This window comes from Haplochromis burtoni, unplaced genomic scaffold, assembly GCF_018398535.1.
Source record: "Haplochromis burtoni strain Fernald_Lab_line unplaced genomic scaffold, NCSU_Asbu1 Contig_56, whole genome shotgun sequence".
NCBI lineage: Eukaryota > Metazoa > Chordata > Actinopteri > Cichliformes > Cichlidae > Haplochromis > Haplochromis burtoni.
This window is the reverse complement of record NW_024582417.1, coordinates 1419358-1435409: the sequence shown is the minus strand read 5'-3', so window position 1 is coordinate 1435409 and position 16052 is coordinate 1419358. Positions and strand designations below refer to the sequence as shown.

Below are 16052 nucleotides of genomic sequence, written 5' to 3'. Positions count from 1 at the left end.
GTGCTTATGAGATATGCAGAAGCTCTTTTAATTATATTTAATTACATTTTACCAAATGCTCTAAACATCTTAAATGCATAACACCTCTGCTTGGCCTAACCTCTGGTTCCTCTAAATCTTCTCTAACTTGCCTTGATTACCAGTTAGCCTCCAAGCCTGACTGCATGAATTTGAGTTACCCGTGATTTTATTTTTCTCCTTGGTGTTGTACGTGTGTCTGAATGTGGGCATAACTGTGTGCACGTATGTGTGTGTGTGTGTATTTCTGTGTGTTTTTAGGGGAGGGCTAATGTGTCGGCTGAGCGGAAGGCCCTGGAAAAGCAGAGGAATGAGTACAATGAGCTGAAGAGGCAGTTTGATAAGTGCCCCTTGTCTCTAAGGGAACAGTTACAGGAGCAGCTCAGCAGGGTCAGTGTTCTCACGCAGCCCACAGGCTGGCAATAGTGAGTTATAATATACAGAATACTGCAATACTGCACAGAAGCGACACTGACTCTGTCTTGAAGCACTCAGAACTATTCATAAGTCTGTGCATTTCCTCATTTTCTCTTGTGCTTCATCAAATACACCAGGTTTATCATGTTAATGTTACCTGTAATCGTCAGTGCACAAAAGGAATCTCATTCAGCAGGTTTTAGTCTGCTGCTTATTTGCTGCCATTCCCTCATTCTGGATGCTTGACAATGTCAGTCTCAATTAGTAATAAATATTAATATTATTAACAGCTTTGCTCTAAAATGTGCTTGCCTTCTAGTAGAAAATGAGTTCGAAAACCTTGAGTAATTTTCACTCAAACCCAATTTCAACTCCAGTGAGTCGCCTTGCCTGTACCACTTTTGTCAATGAATTCAAAGAAAAGACTAAAAGAAAGCAGGTTGTTATACTCAAAGAAAACTCCCCAACCTTGCTACACATGCTAGTCAGCTAACGAGTTGTAAGTTGTTTAAACTGTTCACTTACGTCTGAGACGTTATGCTGGGAGCCCTCAGTAGCCCAGCCAACCTTTAGTGAGCCAGGAGCCCCTTCTATTGGACAGCAACAATGTTTAGTTGCTATCCTGCAAGAAAAGAAGGCTGCCAGTGCTAACATTGCTAACTTTAGCCTTAATTTAGCTAACCAATATGGCATTGTGTGTGGGTATGTGCAAAGTTATGTGTGGAAGTATCAGCAGGATTTAAAATACAGTCAGGTTTTTGAAGAATGTGGTTTAATAGTCCATGTCCATAAAAACTATGCTACATGTTTTCTCCTGTATGGTCAACTAGAAAATGACTTTCCAGGAACATCGACAGAAAGAACCATTACTTACACAAAAGTAGGCCTTATTAAGTACAGTATTAAATAAGCAAATAGAAAAGGTTAAAGGGGCAAAGACAGTTTCTGTGCTATGTTTCTTTAGCAAGTGGTGGTCAGTGAATATTTTCAGCTGCTGATTGATTTGCGGCAGTTTATTCCTTAAACTGTATTTAACAGATGCACCTAACCTACAGGTAACACTGATTCCTTTATAAATTCCTGTTTCTGAAGCCTCTGCTTAGGAGTTTTAGGTGGTCCTATCTTAGATTTTTGAAAGCAGGCGTAAAGGAGGTAGCTCGCTGTGAAACAAAAACACACTGCATGCTGATACATTAGAGAATTGTTTACCACAAAGCAGCTCACCTAAAGCATACATTGTCCTTTCTGAATCTAATTGGGGCTGTGTTGTTGTATTTTGTATTTACCTAGTGATTGAGACCATAAAAACTTAAGTGACGTGTTTACTGAGGTTATGGATCATGTGAGCAGAAGGGTAGTTTCCGATAGATATACTTTACATGAAGTTTGTTTGTTTTTGCAGTTAGAGAAGTCACCTCCTGCTGGTTTTTGGAAATATTGCAGGTTTAGACCAGAAGCTACATTCATCTTTTACATGCACTGGATTGCTGCCAGATAATGCATTGGCAAATAAACAAACATGTTGAAAATAAAAAGAAATGTGTCACTCAAGGGAGTAACATGTGCCAAGTTGTGAATACATAGTTTTTTGGGTTTTTTTGGTCTTTTCATTGTCATTTTATTAACAAAAAAACTACATAGGATATGACCAGCCTCACCCTTTAATAGCATTTCACAGATTTCAATAAGTCCTCTGTTTGTGCACAGAAAGCTGAAGCTCTGGAGTCTGGGACCAAGCAGTTTGAGGAGCTGGAGTTCTGCCAGCTGGAAGAGGAGAGCCGTCTAGAGGAGAAGAAGGAAGCTCAGAGCTCACAACTGCTCCAAGAGCGAGCCGAGTATCACTGCAGCGTGGCCAAGAGGAAGGTGGGGATACATGGCAGAAAACATGCACAGTTTTTGTGTAGAAGCTGACCTCCAGAAGAAGAAACTGGTTGTGTTGATTTGCAGGAAAAGATGGCTGCTCTGGAAGCTCAGGTAAAGCAGCTGGGGTTACAGGCATCTCAAGACTGTGAAAGGCTGGCAAAGGACAGGACAGTGACTTTGCATCTGTTACAAAAGGTTAGCCTGTCACTGTTCAATAACCTACTCTAAAGTGCATTGCGTACACATCATATGGTGATTCAAACATGCAATTATAACTTGCTACGCAACACCTGAATATCCATGTTGGTTCTGGCTTTCAGGAACAAGACATGCTGTGCGCCCTGGAGAAGAAATACCACACGCTGACAGGAGGGAGAAACTTTCCAAAGCCCGGTGGCAGCATGAAAGAGGTGAGCAGGTACATGCGAAGCATCACGTCACAACCACCAGTGGTGTCTGAGCTGGAGGAAAATTACTGCAAAGTGGAACTTCTTTTTACTCAGGTCAACTTTTTAAACAGGAATTGCTTCACATCAGTGAGCCCGACCTTATTTATGTGGATGGTTCTCCTCATAGTCCCTGTCCCTCCTCTGCCTCCTTCTCCTCCTCATCCTCTCACATCCCCTCCCCCGAGCTATATCCTGTCAGGCTACAAGAGGTAAATCTCGAGAGAGCCTAACAGATCCTAACTCTTGTGTTTCTGCAATTTAAAAAAATGGGCATGACGGTGTGTGGTAGCGTTTACTGACAAACAGCAGCGAGCTTGCAGTGTGTTTGTCAGTAGGTCAACTTTCTGCCTTTCTCTACATCTGCCCTGTGATTGTTTGAGGCTTGCAAGACGAGCTTTGGTGGTTAAACTGTATGAATGTTAGACATTCATTTCACAGACAGTGGGGTAGTGGAGTGTGTTGAAACATCGTCGGGTTTGCTTTGTGAGTCTTTTGAATTAAGCGAGTGCCGCTCCTTCAGCCTTCTTCTGCTGTGGCTGTCGATGCAGGAGTACCTCAGGATGTCTGATGTCTATAGGATGTATGGAAATGCTTCTCTGCAGCCTCACTCTTCCTCTCCTGCTGCTCTCCACTGCCTCTCCCTCACTGTAACTCCAGCTTTGCCAACTGAGGTAGATCTCTTTTCTGCTCTTTGCAACACTCTGATATGTTTCTCTGATAGGTTATAGTACTAAAACCAAGCAAAGTATACTAACATTACCTCCAGATGTCTTTCCTCACCTTCTGCTCTCTGCTCATGTTCCGATTTGTTTTGTGTCTATGTCATGCTTCTATGTCTGTGTAAAGGAGTACATCACAGTCAGTCAGTTAAGTCAGATCTTTGGGATGCAGCGAGTCGATCCCTCCGCTTCCTCCTCCTCTATGCCAGCATTCCAACTCGCCTCCTCTGAATCCACCTTCTCATGCCATACAACTGCACGTGGTCCTTCCTCCTTTCTCTCTGCACAGGTTTGTTCATTTGCAGCCATCCACCGAATTGCTGTGATCTTCGTTTCTGTCCTAGCTTGATATTATCACAAGGACTAGCCGGTAGTCTTTTCTACCTGCCTGATGCTTCTGTTAATGATGCTGTTGCTCTGCTGCTCCCTTTTTCCTTTGCCTGAACGCTTTACATCACCGCAGAGCCAACCTGAGCTGAGCAGGAATGCATTGCCTCCTCTTAATCTTGAGCGCTGGTACCAGGAAATCATGGCAGCTGGAGAGCCTCAGCCATGCCCTCCACCACTGCCTGCAAAGTCTTTTGCCACACGCAGACACGGGCAGGTAAATTCACTTAAGCTCTCCAGGCACCTTTTAGAGTCTTGCTAAAGGGCACTAAAGCAATATAGATGTCATTAGTTACGCCACTGTTCATATATTTAAGATTAGAAAGCCCTCTAGTGGGGAAAAGGGTTAAGGTAACAATCAATGCTTTCAGACAACATATGAGCTAAATTAGGATGGGACAGAACAAAACATTTATATACTTAATTTAATGAGTCACAACACAAAACACAAAGTACACCATGAAAATCAACATCTTGTTCAACTGCAGGTCACAAAATGCTAAACTGAAATCAAAGCATTCTACATTTATGAACTTATTGAGTAAGCGGTTTTTCCTTTCTCAGCTGTCAAAGTCCAAATCAGAAGGTGAAGTTGGACAGGTTTCATCAAACAGAAGCACCACGTTGTTGCCACACTCCAGTGGTGCTACACAGGAGAAAAATGCTTCCACAAAGGTCAGTTTCACACAGCTGAACTGTAATCAGTAAACTGTAAAGTCTACTCCACCTGATCCTTTTTATGTGTTTCTTAGGGGTTGCACTTAGCGCTGAGAGAGATGTCAAACCCACTGGAGATGGACTCCAGGAGGCAGTTGGCTTTGCCGAGCAGAGGTAACAGAGTCCATCAGTCCATGCATAGTCTCAGCTTGTGTGTCCACTGTCATGATAAAGACTACAAGGTGTGCACTGCAATTCTGAGCTACAAAACGTCCTGTAGCCACATTTGCTGTATTCTGGGATGCAGCAAGGTACATCTAAAGGTTGCAAAGCAATTAACCATGAAGGTGTAAAAGCTCCCTTATTGTTTTGCGGGTGCCCATAAATTGTTTGTACGCGCCTTAATGTGCTAACTGATAACCTAGAATTACACCTTCTCATGCAGGTATTTTAATTTTTCTCTAAATAAAACAAACAATTAGAGAAAACTGATGAAGGCCATAACGTTTAAATTGCTTCAGAACAGCTCTTCACAAACCAGTAGGTGATGTCACAGTTGCTATGTCCATCTTTGACTACAGTTTATGGTGGGGCTGTGTTTTTCTGTGTCCTTGCTGTCTGGATGCGATTTTCATCTAAAAGTAGCAATGACCTGTCACCAGCAGTAGAGGGTGGTGTAAGTCTGTCACACTTTACTCTGTGTCCTCTCTGTCTGCACAGATACATCTCCCACAGTCCATCACGCCATCTTGCATCACCAGCTGCCACCCAGTGGCAACCAGGCGTATGACACCCTGAGTCTGGAAAGCTCAGACAGCATGGAGACCAGCGTCTCCACCGGCAACTCCGCCTGTACCCCAGAAAGGTGAGAGGCTGGCTCTGTTTCCATGGGAACACTCAAGTCTGCCCTGTCTCTCAGGAGAAGGGTCACTGCTGCTTTGTTCCCGTGACAACATGTTTTCTTACACGCCTGCTCACGTGTCTCCTAGGTACACTGACTGTTGCTATACCAGCCAGCTCTAGTTTCCAGTTATTTTGTGAAGTTTACTGATGTTAATGACTGTGTCTGGCTCTCCTGCTGTTTCCAGTGTTTGTTTCCACGCATGTCTGTTTGCTTTTTGCTTTTTGTCATCAAATGCTCCTTTATTCTGTGTCTTGTAGTGCCTGTGGCTTAGAGGCCCAGAGGATAGAAGAGATGGAAAAGATGCTGAAGGAAGCGCAGCAGGAGAAAGCCAGACTGATTGAGAACAGAGTGAGTTCCCAACTTTTAGTTCTGACATAAAAAAAAGGCTCCATTTTTAACATGGCTGAACATCGGAATCCTCTTTATTTCAAAAGCTGGAACAAACAGTCACATCCATTAATCGTAGGTAATATTGGTTTAAATAATCAGCTGTTTTTGCCATTTTTTAAAACTAAAAATCCTTAAATCACATATGCGGGAGTTATTATAGTTTTTACATTTTTATATTGTTTATATATTTTTTGTTTCCAGATAAATTTTTTTCAATTCAGTTATACTGTTTTTACTGTCTAATGGTCTAGTTCGTTTTTTTTTTATTAAACAAGATTGTTAGTTTTCCCATACACCCAGTTTTTTTTTTAGTTTAGTTGTCTTTATAGCTCCAATAATCTTGCTTACACTGTTGCTCAAAAACAAAAACAAAAAAATCAGTGTCTGTCTTCTTAGCTGCTGGAAATTACATCAGTTTAAAAAAAATGTTATTATGTTCAATTGCTGCGTAAACAAAATGATTATTTGATAAGAAAATAATTGGCAGCTGATGAAATTAATGACAACAGTATCAGTATTTGCAGCCCTTGTTTCAGCTGACAGACCTGAAGCAATCACCTCCTCTCTGGCATAATAAACACTGCACAAGTGAAGTGTATTTATGCTATTTTTAGCTATGAGCATGTAATCTATCTGCAGTATGAAAGTAACAGTAATTAGTGTTTGTGACAACTATTGAAACATGACTTTGCAGCCAGGGAAACATAATAATTCCTGGTTATAGCTGGAGTCAGTCCAGTGCTGTATGGATAAAATGACTACATTTATATGGAGATTTTTCTAGTCCTGTTTACACTACAAGCCATGTTCCTTTTGCCTATTACACACAAACACAATATATCAGGAGAAATTTTTCTCTGGAGTCACTTCCTACCAGCTGCAGGCTGGAGGACGCGGATAGTAAACTGCAGCCTTTGTGATCAGTCATTAAAGCCATACCAAAATTCTGAATATCACAATAGAATCCTGAATAATCAAAACAACGTTGATGCAAAATAATTACACAGTCAGCTCTGACATATTGTATCAAAAAAGAATCGCATCTTACACTAAATTAAAATAGTTTTTTAAAAAAAGTACAGTTCTTATGATATCACCGATCACAGATTTTGTAAAATAAATAAATGACTGCAATCGCCAAATATTCCAGTTCCACTGAGAGTCAACACATTCCAACTTTGAGCTATTGCAAAACCTCTCGTGTGGCTCTCGCTCAGCAGATAAAAACCTGATCAAAGTGATCAAAGTGATCGGTGAACTTCAGATGTGGTGAAATGAAGTTGTAATTATTGTGTTTACCTTTGTATTATTTCCTCATGTGGAAATAAAGTAGACCCATATGTAAGTTTCTGAAAGCTGCAAAGGATCATTTTACATCAGCAAAGCTTACTTTTCCATACACAGACTTAAGGGATATATTTTACAAAACCCTGGATTGGGACTTGAATTCTCACGAGCATCTTCTGACAGTCATTTTCTTTGTATTGCAATATTTGCCTACCATTAACATATTCTCCCCGTCTCCCTTTTCCCCATTATTTTTTCTTCTCTTCTCTCCATCTGCGTCTCTTTCTCCTGCCCCGACGCTCCCAGGAGAGGGAGGTGCAGGCTCGGCGGCAGATGTTAGAGGAGGAGCGGAGGAGGCGAGAGGAGGCCGAGAGGAGGCTTCAGGACGAGACGGCCCACAGGCAGAGGCTGGTGGAGGAGGAGGTGAAGATGAGAGAGAAGCAGTTCTCCCAGGTCAGTGGAACAGAAGGAGGAGACGGGCGGCGGGAAGAAAAGAGAGGAGAGGAGACGAGAGGGGAGGAGAGGAGAGGAGGGGTTAGGAGACTTGGGGGAAAGGATGAGAGACGAGACACTAAAGAGAGGCTGGGTATATATGAAGATCAAAGATTGTCAAGGAAGGGAGAGACAGGGGAAACAATGGAGGGGAGGGTGGAGAGAGAGAGAGTGGAAGAACAGAGGGAAAGTTATTATTGGAGGTGGTGTGAGAATGATATACACATAATTCAAGCTTTAATCCCGGCTGATTATCAGTGTTTATCGGCGTCCGTCACAGCAGACTCGATGAGAAACACATCAAGATCAGGCTGTTGTGAGCTGCAGGCTTTGATCTAGCTCCGGTAATGACTATTTTTAAACGAAAAAACGATTAAAAGTCAAACTACAAACAGTTATCACCCGGCCTGCCTATCAGCATCAAATTTGCATGCATGAAACAGCTGTTTCAGACTGTACACTACTTCCTCAGTGCAAAATGTTACTGTCAGACAATGGTAGCATCCATCCAGTGGGCGATTTAGCAGCTAAGCAGCCAGATATTTCTTTAGGAGTTGGTAGACAGCTAAAAAAAAAAGTAAGTAGTGGATTTGCCAGGCGGACGATCATGGTGCCAAATGAATGCTAATGTTGCCTTGAGTTGCCGCAGCAATTTCCTAATGTTGTAAACCTGCTCAACATTTGGCAATAAACCCCTTTCTGATTCTGATTCTGATTCTGATTCTGAGTCTTCTGGATGTGCAAAGAGCCAACTATGTGTCTGAACACATTTAAGTTTGATTTATTTATAAAACCCAATATCACAAATTTCCACACACAAATCTTCACTTGGGATTAAACAAGTTCCCTTCCAAAAGACCTTTAATGATAACAGTATTTAATATCACACTGTATTGTTTTAGGATTGTGGTTATAAAAATCAGATAAGCTGCAGGTTTAATTCACAATGACGTTTAGTTTGATCTGAATTCAGGAACAACAAAAATGTAGTATAGCCTCACTCTTAATATTACTAGTTTATTTATTTATTTAGGACAGTGCATGTTAATGAACATAAATGTAAAAAAAAATTACATGAATGTAAGCATACCAGATTATAGCCAAGGGCTAATTTCCATCTGTTGTCCTTAAGCATAAAAAATAGACATAATAATTCATAAAAATTCATCATTCATTCATAATAAAAACTCCATCACTAAACTTACCATCCTGTTCCCAAATAAAACATTAAAACTATACAACTCATACATGATCACACACTTGATTTGTCCATAACCAGTTTTTAACCTTTGCCTTAAACAAATTGAGTGTCGAGCATTCTCTAATGGGTTGAGGAAGACTGTTCCACAGATGGCCTCCCTTGACAGAGAGGACATTCTGCCCAAATGCTGTCCGTCTGTGGGGTATAAACAAGTCTCCTCGGATTGTAGCTCGAGTGGTCCTGTCTGAGCTTTCTTTATGCCTAACGAACTGCTTTAGTGGTGGTGGAGCAAGGGAGTGTAAGACTTTATATATTAAACTCACTCTTTTAAGTTTCACTAAGTTATTGAAGTTCAGTAATTTATGTTTTTTTAACACATGACAGTGGTGGTGGGAAGTCGGTTTTTTGTCAAGTAGTTTTAAACTTCTTTTATAAATGTTTTCAATAGTTTTAAGTGTTGTTGGACAAGCAAGTGACCAGGACGTCAAACAATAGTCCATATGAGAGATGATCATTGAGTAAAAATAAGTTACTAAAATATTGATTAGTAAGCAAATTACCAGTAAGCACGTGTATTCAAAAAGTAGGATCTTGTTTCCTCACAGCTTCGAAAGAAAATCTTCCAGTTATCTCATGAAGTCTTGGGTCACAGAAAGCAATTCTGCTGATTATTTCCAGAATTTTAAAAAGCAGCACTGACGCAGTGTCTGGGTTTTCTTTACAGGCCCGTCCAATGACGCGCTACCTGCCGAACCGCAAGGAGGAGTTTGACCTGCGTGCCCATGTGGAGTCATGCGGCCACAACATAGACACCTGCCCCTTTGTCATCCTCACTGAAAAAATGTGCAAGGGCCACTTGGTGAAGATGGGCGGCAAAATCAAATCCTGGAAGAAACGCTGGTTCGTTTTTGACCGTCTCAAGAGGAACTTCTGTTATTACGTGGGTGAGGACTGAACGAGGAGAGGTTTTCCCTCAAACAATGGTTAATTTTATTTTATTTAATTATTGAATAACATCACAAGAAAGCCGAGCCTCAGTTATTTAAGTCTTTTGCAAGAGAGGTCTGCGAACAGAGCACATGTATTCAAGATAAAGAGTCAGACGAAACCATCATCACTCTCTAGATATGATTTTAAAAATCACAGAAATGTTTGAAAACTAATATCTCTTTGTGTTGCAGTATATTATAGCATTAAAGTACACCGGTATTTCCAGCTCAGAGTTGGCAAAGTGGACTTTTGAAGCTCCTCTGTCCTGTGATCTAGTGCTCCATTAAGTGTGAATTCAGCTATCCAATTTATAATGAAGCTTTTCTTCAAGTGCGCTCGTTCAGTTTCACACACGCAGTGAACGCAGGCGCCCTCAAGGTACTTTTAAAGATAAAAAACTGCTCAGAGAAAAAAAAAACTGTGAAAAAAGTGCACAAAGGGGAGGTATAGTTAAAGACTATTTTAAAACTTACAAGCTCTTCGTTAGAGCAGAAATAAAAAGAGACACACCAAGACATTGCATCACATAAAAAAGTGACTGACAGAGATAGAAAACACAGCTTTCAGTATGCCATCAAACTCATGAAACCATTAAAAAATATATAATGGCTGTACTGGCATGATAATGGTACAATGATACAGTCCAGTCACTGCGTACCCTCTTAAGCTTTATACTTTCTGATTAAATTCCTGCCCTTAAAGATGATTTCTGGTCATGCAATGGTAGATTTTTTGTTCACTCATACTGTCTTCCAGTTGTCTTGCTGTCCATATAAGATGGAAAACAGAAACAGAGACACGTGAGGCAGTCCTCACTGATATGCACTGTTACAATTAACATGTTTATTCATGACTTTTTTAAGCTTCTTTTTACAACTGGCAGGATGTTTTAAAAGATGTTTTAGAGGTTTGAAAACGGCATGGAGTCACTCCTGAGTGGATCACAGCACCATTATTCATCACTTTGTTTTTTATAAAACATTTTTGTTGACTCCAGTTTTTCAGTTTCTTTTAAAATTGCAGACACAGCGTGCTTGTAGGATCTGTCCAATCAAATTACACTTTGTCTTTCAAAGTCCACTTCAGTATCTTCACATGGCACTTCAAGAGCAACTAAAGTGAAAAACTTTCATCCACCCTTTCTTCTTGCTCCCGCTGAGCTCTGTTAAACACTACTCAGTGCTTTCATCACCAACAAAACTTCACAGCATGAAGGACTAACAGGATGACTCTATGTCTCTGCAGAAGGATCACATTGTGTCAAGTTAGCCTCTAGCCTCATTCACGGAAAAAACTTTCAGCATTAAGTGATCAAACTACCCTCTGTTCCTTATTTGGTAGAAAGGTTCCTTACTGTACAACAGACCCTGACCTGATTTATCCAATTCACCCCACAGCAGTGCAGAGGCTCCTCTGAGAAGCACACATGAGTGTAAAAGTGTCCCAAACACTTCTGTGTTGATTCACCTGCAAGCGACTGCTAATTAAAGCCGCTTCTAAGTGGAGTTCTTCGCCTCGTTCCTGTGCGTTGAAACTGAAGCCAGTTTGTAATTGGCGTCTATCACACTGCCCTCTGAATTCGAATTGAGAACAGTTCGTTTTCTGAATAATTCACAAGCGTTTTTGAGCCATTATTTTACAGTCAAGTTCAAAATAGAACCCGAGTGTGTTTTCATTACCCCCGTTCTCTTTGCTCCTCTCGCTCTCCCCACTCACTTGCCTAGCCTTTTCACCCCCTCACTCCTGACGAAGATGATGGTGATGACGGTGATGAAATAAGATGCAATACTTTCTCTGGATGTGTTTTTCTTGGGGAGGAGGCTAGCTCCTGGCTTGTTCGTGACTAATAAAACGAAACTCACATTTCAAAAACATTTATCTCATTACTAAGCAGATTTGACTTTATGGAAAAGGAAAAGCAAGAAGAAGTGCCGGACGCATTTCAAAAGACTGCTTTTAATTGTTGGTGGATGTTTGGTTCTCAGTTGGGCACTCCAGTTTGCATGAAAGAGACTGAATGAAATAGACCACTGTTTATTTGAACAAGACTGGAATCTAGAAACTCTTTTAGCAGATTTTATTTGAAGAACTCCTTCACACTCAACGGCGAATAGTTTAGCCCCAAACTAGAAAAAACCATCAACTGTATCTGATGAGCTTCATATGCAGGTTTCACTTAGTGATTTTAAAACGCTTAAAGCCATCCTGTGGGTACAGAACACAAATCCAAAGGACTGGACAGAAGGTCTGACCTGCTTCAAGGGAAATGTTGAACAGAAGGATCAAATGTAGTATTCAAAAGAGACTTTCCTTTTAAGATTTATAAAAATTCTTAACCTCGCCAGGAGGGGAAAAAAAAGGAAAACACAGAGACAATCCAGAAAGTACAACTGAAGAAAACAAGTCAAATTAATAGGATGGTAAAGACTTCAGGCATAGCTTGAAATAGACTCCCACTTTTAATTAACTTTTACTCTGATACGGCGCTGCTCATACCTATTCATGGATTATGTGTTGCTGGGAAAAAAAAATTAAACACCTTTTTCCTCATTTTTGCCTGATTTCTCCATCTAGATTTAAGTTATAGGACTAAGATAAGAGAAAAGGGCATCATTTCTGTGTAAGGTGATCCAATGCAACAAACAAACCCCACACTTTAAAAAATATCTGGCTTTTACTAATAAATTGCTTTGAGCCTTTGAATTAAGTTCTATTAAGTCAAGTGATTGTTAAAAAGAAAGATGGAAAAATGTACCAAAAACGTCATAATAACAAAAAGGAGAATCATGCACATAAAACCCAAGGACTCAAGGAATCAACATGTACATCTACACTGTGAATTTCCCATACCTTTGTATTTATGGTGTATTATGGTTTTATGTAATTTTATAAAATCAGCAACAGCTACAAACTCTCAGTTTCGGGCTCCATTCTGAAACTATGTTCAACTTAAATATAAATTACCAACAGATTAATTTCTGCGTTTTAGAGTGAAGACAGTCTTAAAGTCACACTAGTGTAGTTTTTTTTTTACAGTTCAGTCTTAGCTTGAATGAGTTGCTATATCATTTAGCTTTTATGCTCCTTGATCCTTCAGCCATCCGCGTTTCTGCTGGGACTCACAGTGTACTCACCCCAGTTATTTATTTTATTTATATTTAGTCTTTCCTATATTAGGATTGAATGGCTAAAACATGAAAAATAGACCACATATTAAAATGTGAAATGTATTTTGTCACTGAATGTCTGCCCTCGTCTTCAGGTGAGAATAAACGCAATCGGTCCATTCATATTATCACCGATGTATCCTTGGCTGATTCTGCCGTAAGGCGCTTGGGCTGGCAGAGGTCTTGCATCAGTACAAGATGTAATGTAATGTCTTTTAATATATTTATTTTCCTTTTCTCTCTCTCAGACAAGCATGAGACCAAGCTGAAAGGGCTCATTTACTTTCAGGCGATTGAAGAGGTTTATTACGATCACCTACGCAGCGCCACTAAGGTAAACACTCCTTTGTCCATTACTTACAATTCAGAATTTCATTGACTACTCTATAATATTTTGCATGCATGATAATCAAGTATAAATTCATGAAAGGTGGATTTGTGTGTGATGCGCTAAACTCCAGAACAACGCTTTATACGGCGTGTTTTTTAAAATCGCAGCCATCATTTTTAAGTACAGATTTTAAATTAGATACATTACTTTACATTATGTTACATTATTTTAACAAGCAATACTGCCTTTAAAAAAGAGACTGCAACTTTAGTATAAAGCAACATTTCTGTATAACTTACTTTTCAAAAGGCAGATATAACAAATATCTGCCTTTTAAAAATTTCAGGGGATCTAAAGGTTCAGATAAGACTGGAATATTTTTGTCATTCTGTCATTATTTCAACTTCTCCCACAAAAAGTTCACCATGCTCAGGTTGTTTTTCTTTTAGTTTACTTTTTGTTTGAAACAGACTACAGCCAGAGTTTGGTTTAATTGTTTTAACTCACTTTTATATTTTTTGTTGTTCTGAAAAACGTCTGGAAAAAGCAACAGGTGCAGCTTTCAGTTTTTGCTCGATAAAATCCCCCTCCTCTTTGATTTCACAGAGCCCCACTCCATCTTTGACCTTCTGCGTGAAAACTCACGACCGGCTTTACTATATGGTGGCCCCGTCCCCTGAGGCCATGAGGATCTGGATGGATGTCATAGTAACGGGTGCAGAGGGCTATACGCAGTTCATGAGCTGAGGGACCACTGGGTGAGCGATCTGGTTGATGTCGGAAACCGAGCGAGCACCCAGACACCTGCGAGCCAACCTGAGCTGCTCCCTGCCGCAGCCGGGACTGGAATCAAACAGCTTGACAGCGTGTAACGGATGGACTTTTAAAGGGATGAATAACCTTGGGCCAGATGCCTTTGAGCAGATGAGGGCTCACTCATGACAAGGGTGCATTTCAGTGATTATGAGAGTTGTATTTATCTTTCACCAAGCTGTGTGAGTAGAAGAAAAAAAACACTTTGAGTAGCCTGCCAGTAGATTCACGAGGGACTTCTCAGCAACATCAATCACATTCGAGTACCAAATGTACTGTTAATATTTACAATACGATACTTTATTCTTACTTTATATAAGCTCAACCTGTTTACACCTTTGAAGCCGATCTATGCATGCAGTTTTATCACTCTAACCTTTTTGATACATTTGTACTTTTTCCCTTTGTTAACTTTTCTCATATTACAAAATAGCCTCTCAGTATTAAAAAACAACAACTATACAGTAAAAACAACTTACAAGCAGCTACTCTGAAATATATTATTGAGACGCATATTATCTGGTGCCAAATACTTGTAATGCTGTGCAAGATTTGTTCTTTTTTTTGTTACACAAGTGTTAATACCACTTTATGTATTGTTCCAGGAGCTTCTCATTTAGGCTAATAACACAGCTTTAATATGTCTGTATTTTACATAAATACCCTATGTCAAGTTAAATTCTAATAATATGATTTTAATAAGAATCATAAATTATATAACAGGATTGTAAAACTACGTGTAATAAACAAAACTATATGATGTATCTTTTGTTGCTTTCTGCCTCATAAAGCACTACGCTGCTGACAAATTGCCTAAACTGGATGCATTCAGTTAGCACTTCTTCCTTAATTAGCGTGTCTCCCACACAAGTTAATTACCAGCTTTCTATAAATAAAAACCCGCACGCCCCAATTTGTTGCTTACATTCACAAAGGTGTTCATTTTTAAAACGTTACAACGGGTCTATTTACATGAAAACAATCAGGTGGTTTAATGAGTTAAATTGGCTCGTTAACTCTGATCAAGTACAAAAGAAACACTGAAGCCGTATTTTTTGTGTTTGTATTTTTGGGGCAGCGTAATTAATTATATCGCTCACTTTGCACTAGGTGGGAGACATGGAAATGAAAAAAGGAAAAAAAAACATGAAGGGAAATTACATGCGACTTTACATGCATGATTCAATATTAAGAAATTTCAAATCACGTAATGTAAAACCATGTTCATGAAGTTCCCACAAAGTAAAAATTCCTCACATCCACACAGCGGATCTTCTCGTGTTCAAATTTTCTAAAGGTGCAAGTGCAGATTACTATTAACCTGTGACAGGGCGGTATGATTAATTGACTCCAGGGACCAGGGGGATATACAGCAGATGTGCAGGTAATCAGGGAAACACACCTTGCTGCTGACAGGTACTGATTCGATTCAGCACTTGAAATGTTAATTCTTAATTTCTTGGTCTGAAGTGAAAAACATGTTGTGTGCAGCGATGTCGACTGAAATGAGCACCCTCAGTTTAATGCAGCCAATGATTCCTACTAATAACTGCTGCCGCTTCACTAATATCATTCACACCATTTGCATTTGGCTGACCTTGGGAGAGATTTTCACACATCGTGCCATTCAGTACTTCTGAGTCTCTGCTGTGCCCAGCTGAATAATAAACAGATCTTTAAGAGGGCAGCGCTCGCTCATTACCGTGGTGACGAGCAAGAGTGACACCCAGCCTTATTGTTGGTGAAATATTAATGAACCAGGGGGTGATTTCCCCACACTCTCCCGCTCACACTGGTCTTTTTCCCAAGGCCTTTATCACACAAATGAGAGCATCGACGCTGTGAATTAGCAAAGGTCTTACACGATTTTGTCAATATTAATAGGAGATATTAGCCTCGTCTCAAGACAACCGAAAATATCTGACGAAATGAAAACATCTGTCAGCTCAGGGGGAAGGTTTTTTAGC

General features: G+C 40.1%; 1 protein-coding gene across 9 annotated transcripts in view; it reads left to right on the top strand.

Moving 5' to 3' along the window:
- phldb1a (pleckstrin homology-like domain, family B, member 1a) overlaps positions 1-14849 on the top strand; it is a 30030-nt gene extending 15181 nt beyond the window's left edge. For 3 of the 9 annotated variants that reach the window (XM_005922151.3, XM_014333528.2, XM_014333533.2), the window contains 16 exons: positions 280-408; positions 2143-2298; positions 2383-2493; positions 2619-2708; positions 2819-2956; positions 3296-3418; positions 3594-3755; positions 3930-4070; positions 4418-4528; positions 4606-4684; positions 5231-5375; positions 5672-5762; positions 7398-7544; positions 9509-9728; positions 13190-13275; positions 13879-14849. In XM_005922151.3, the coding sequence (XP_005922213.1) occupies positions 280-408; positions 2143-2298; positions 2383-2493; positions 2619-2708; positions 2819-2956; positions 3296-3418; positions 3594-3755; positions 3930-4070; positions 4418-4528; positions 4606-4684; positions 5231-5375; positions 5672-5762; positions 7398-7544; positions 9509-9728; positions 13190-13275; positions 13879-14019 (2070 nt within the window). In that variant the 3' untranslated portion in view covers positions 14020-14849. The remainder of the gene's footprint in view (positions 1-279; positions 409-2142; positions 2299-2382; positions 2494-2618; positions 2709-2818; positions 2957-3295; positions 3419-3593; positions 3756-3929; positions 4071-4417; positions 4529-4605; positions 4685-5230; positions 5376-5671; positions 5763-7397; positions 7545-9508; positions 9729-13189; positions 13276-13878) is intronic. The other 6 variants (XM_042220848.1, XM_042220849.1, XM_042220846.1 and 3 more) reach the window with 6 other exon arrangements.
- The last annotated feature ends 1203 nt before the right edge of the window (positions 14850-16052 follow it).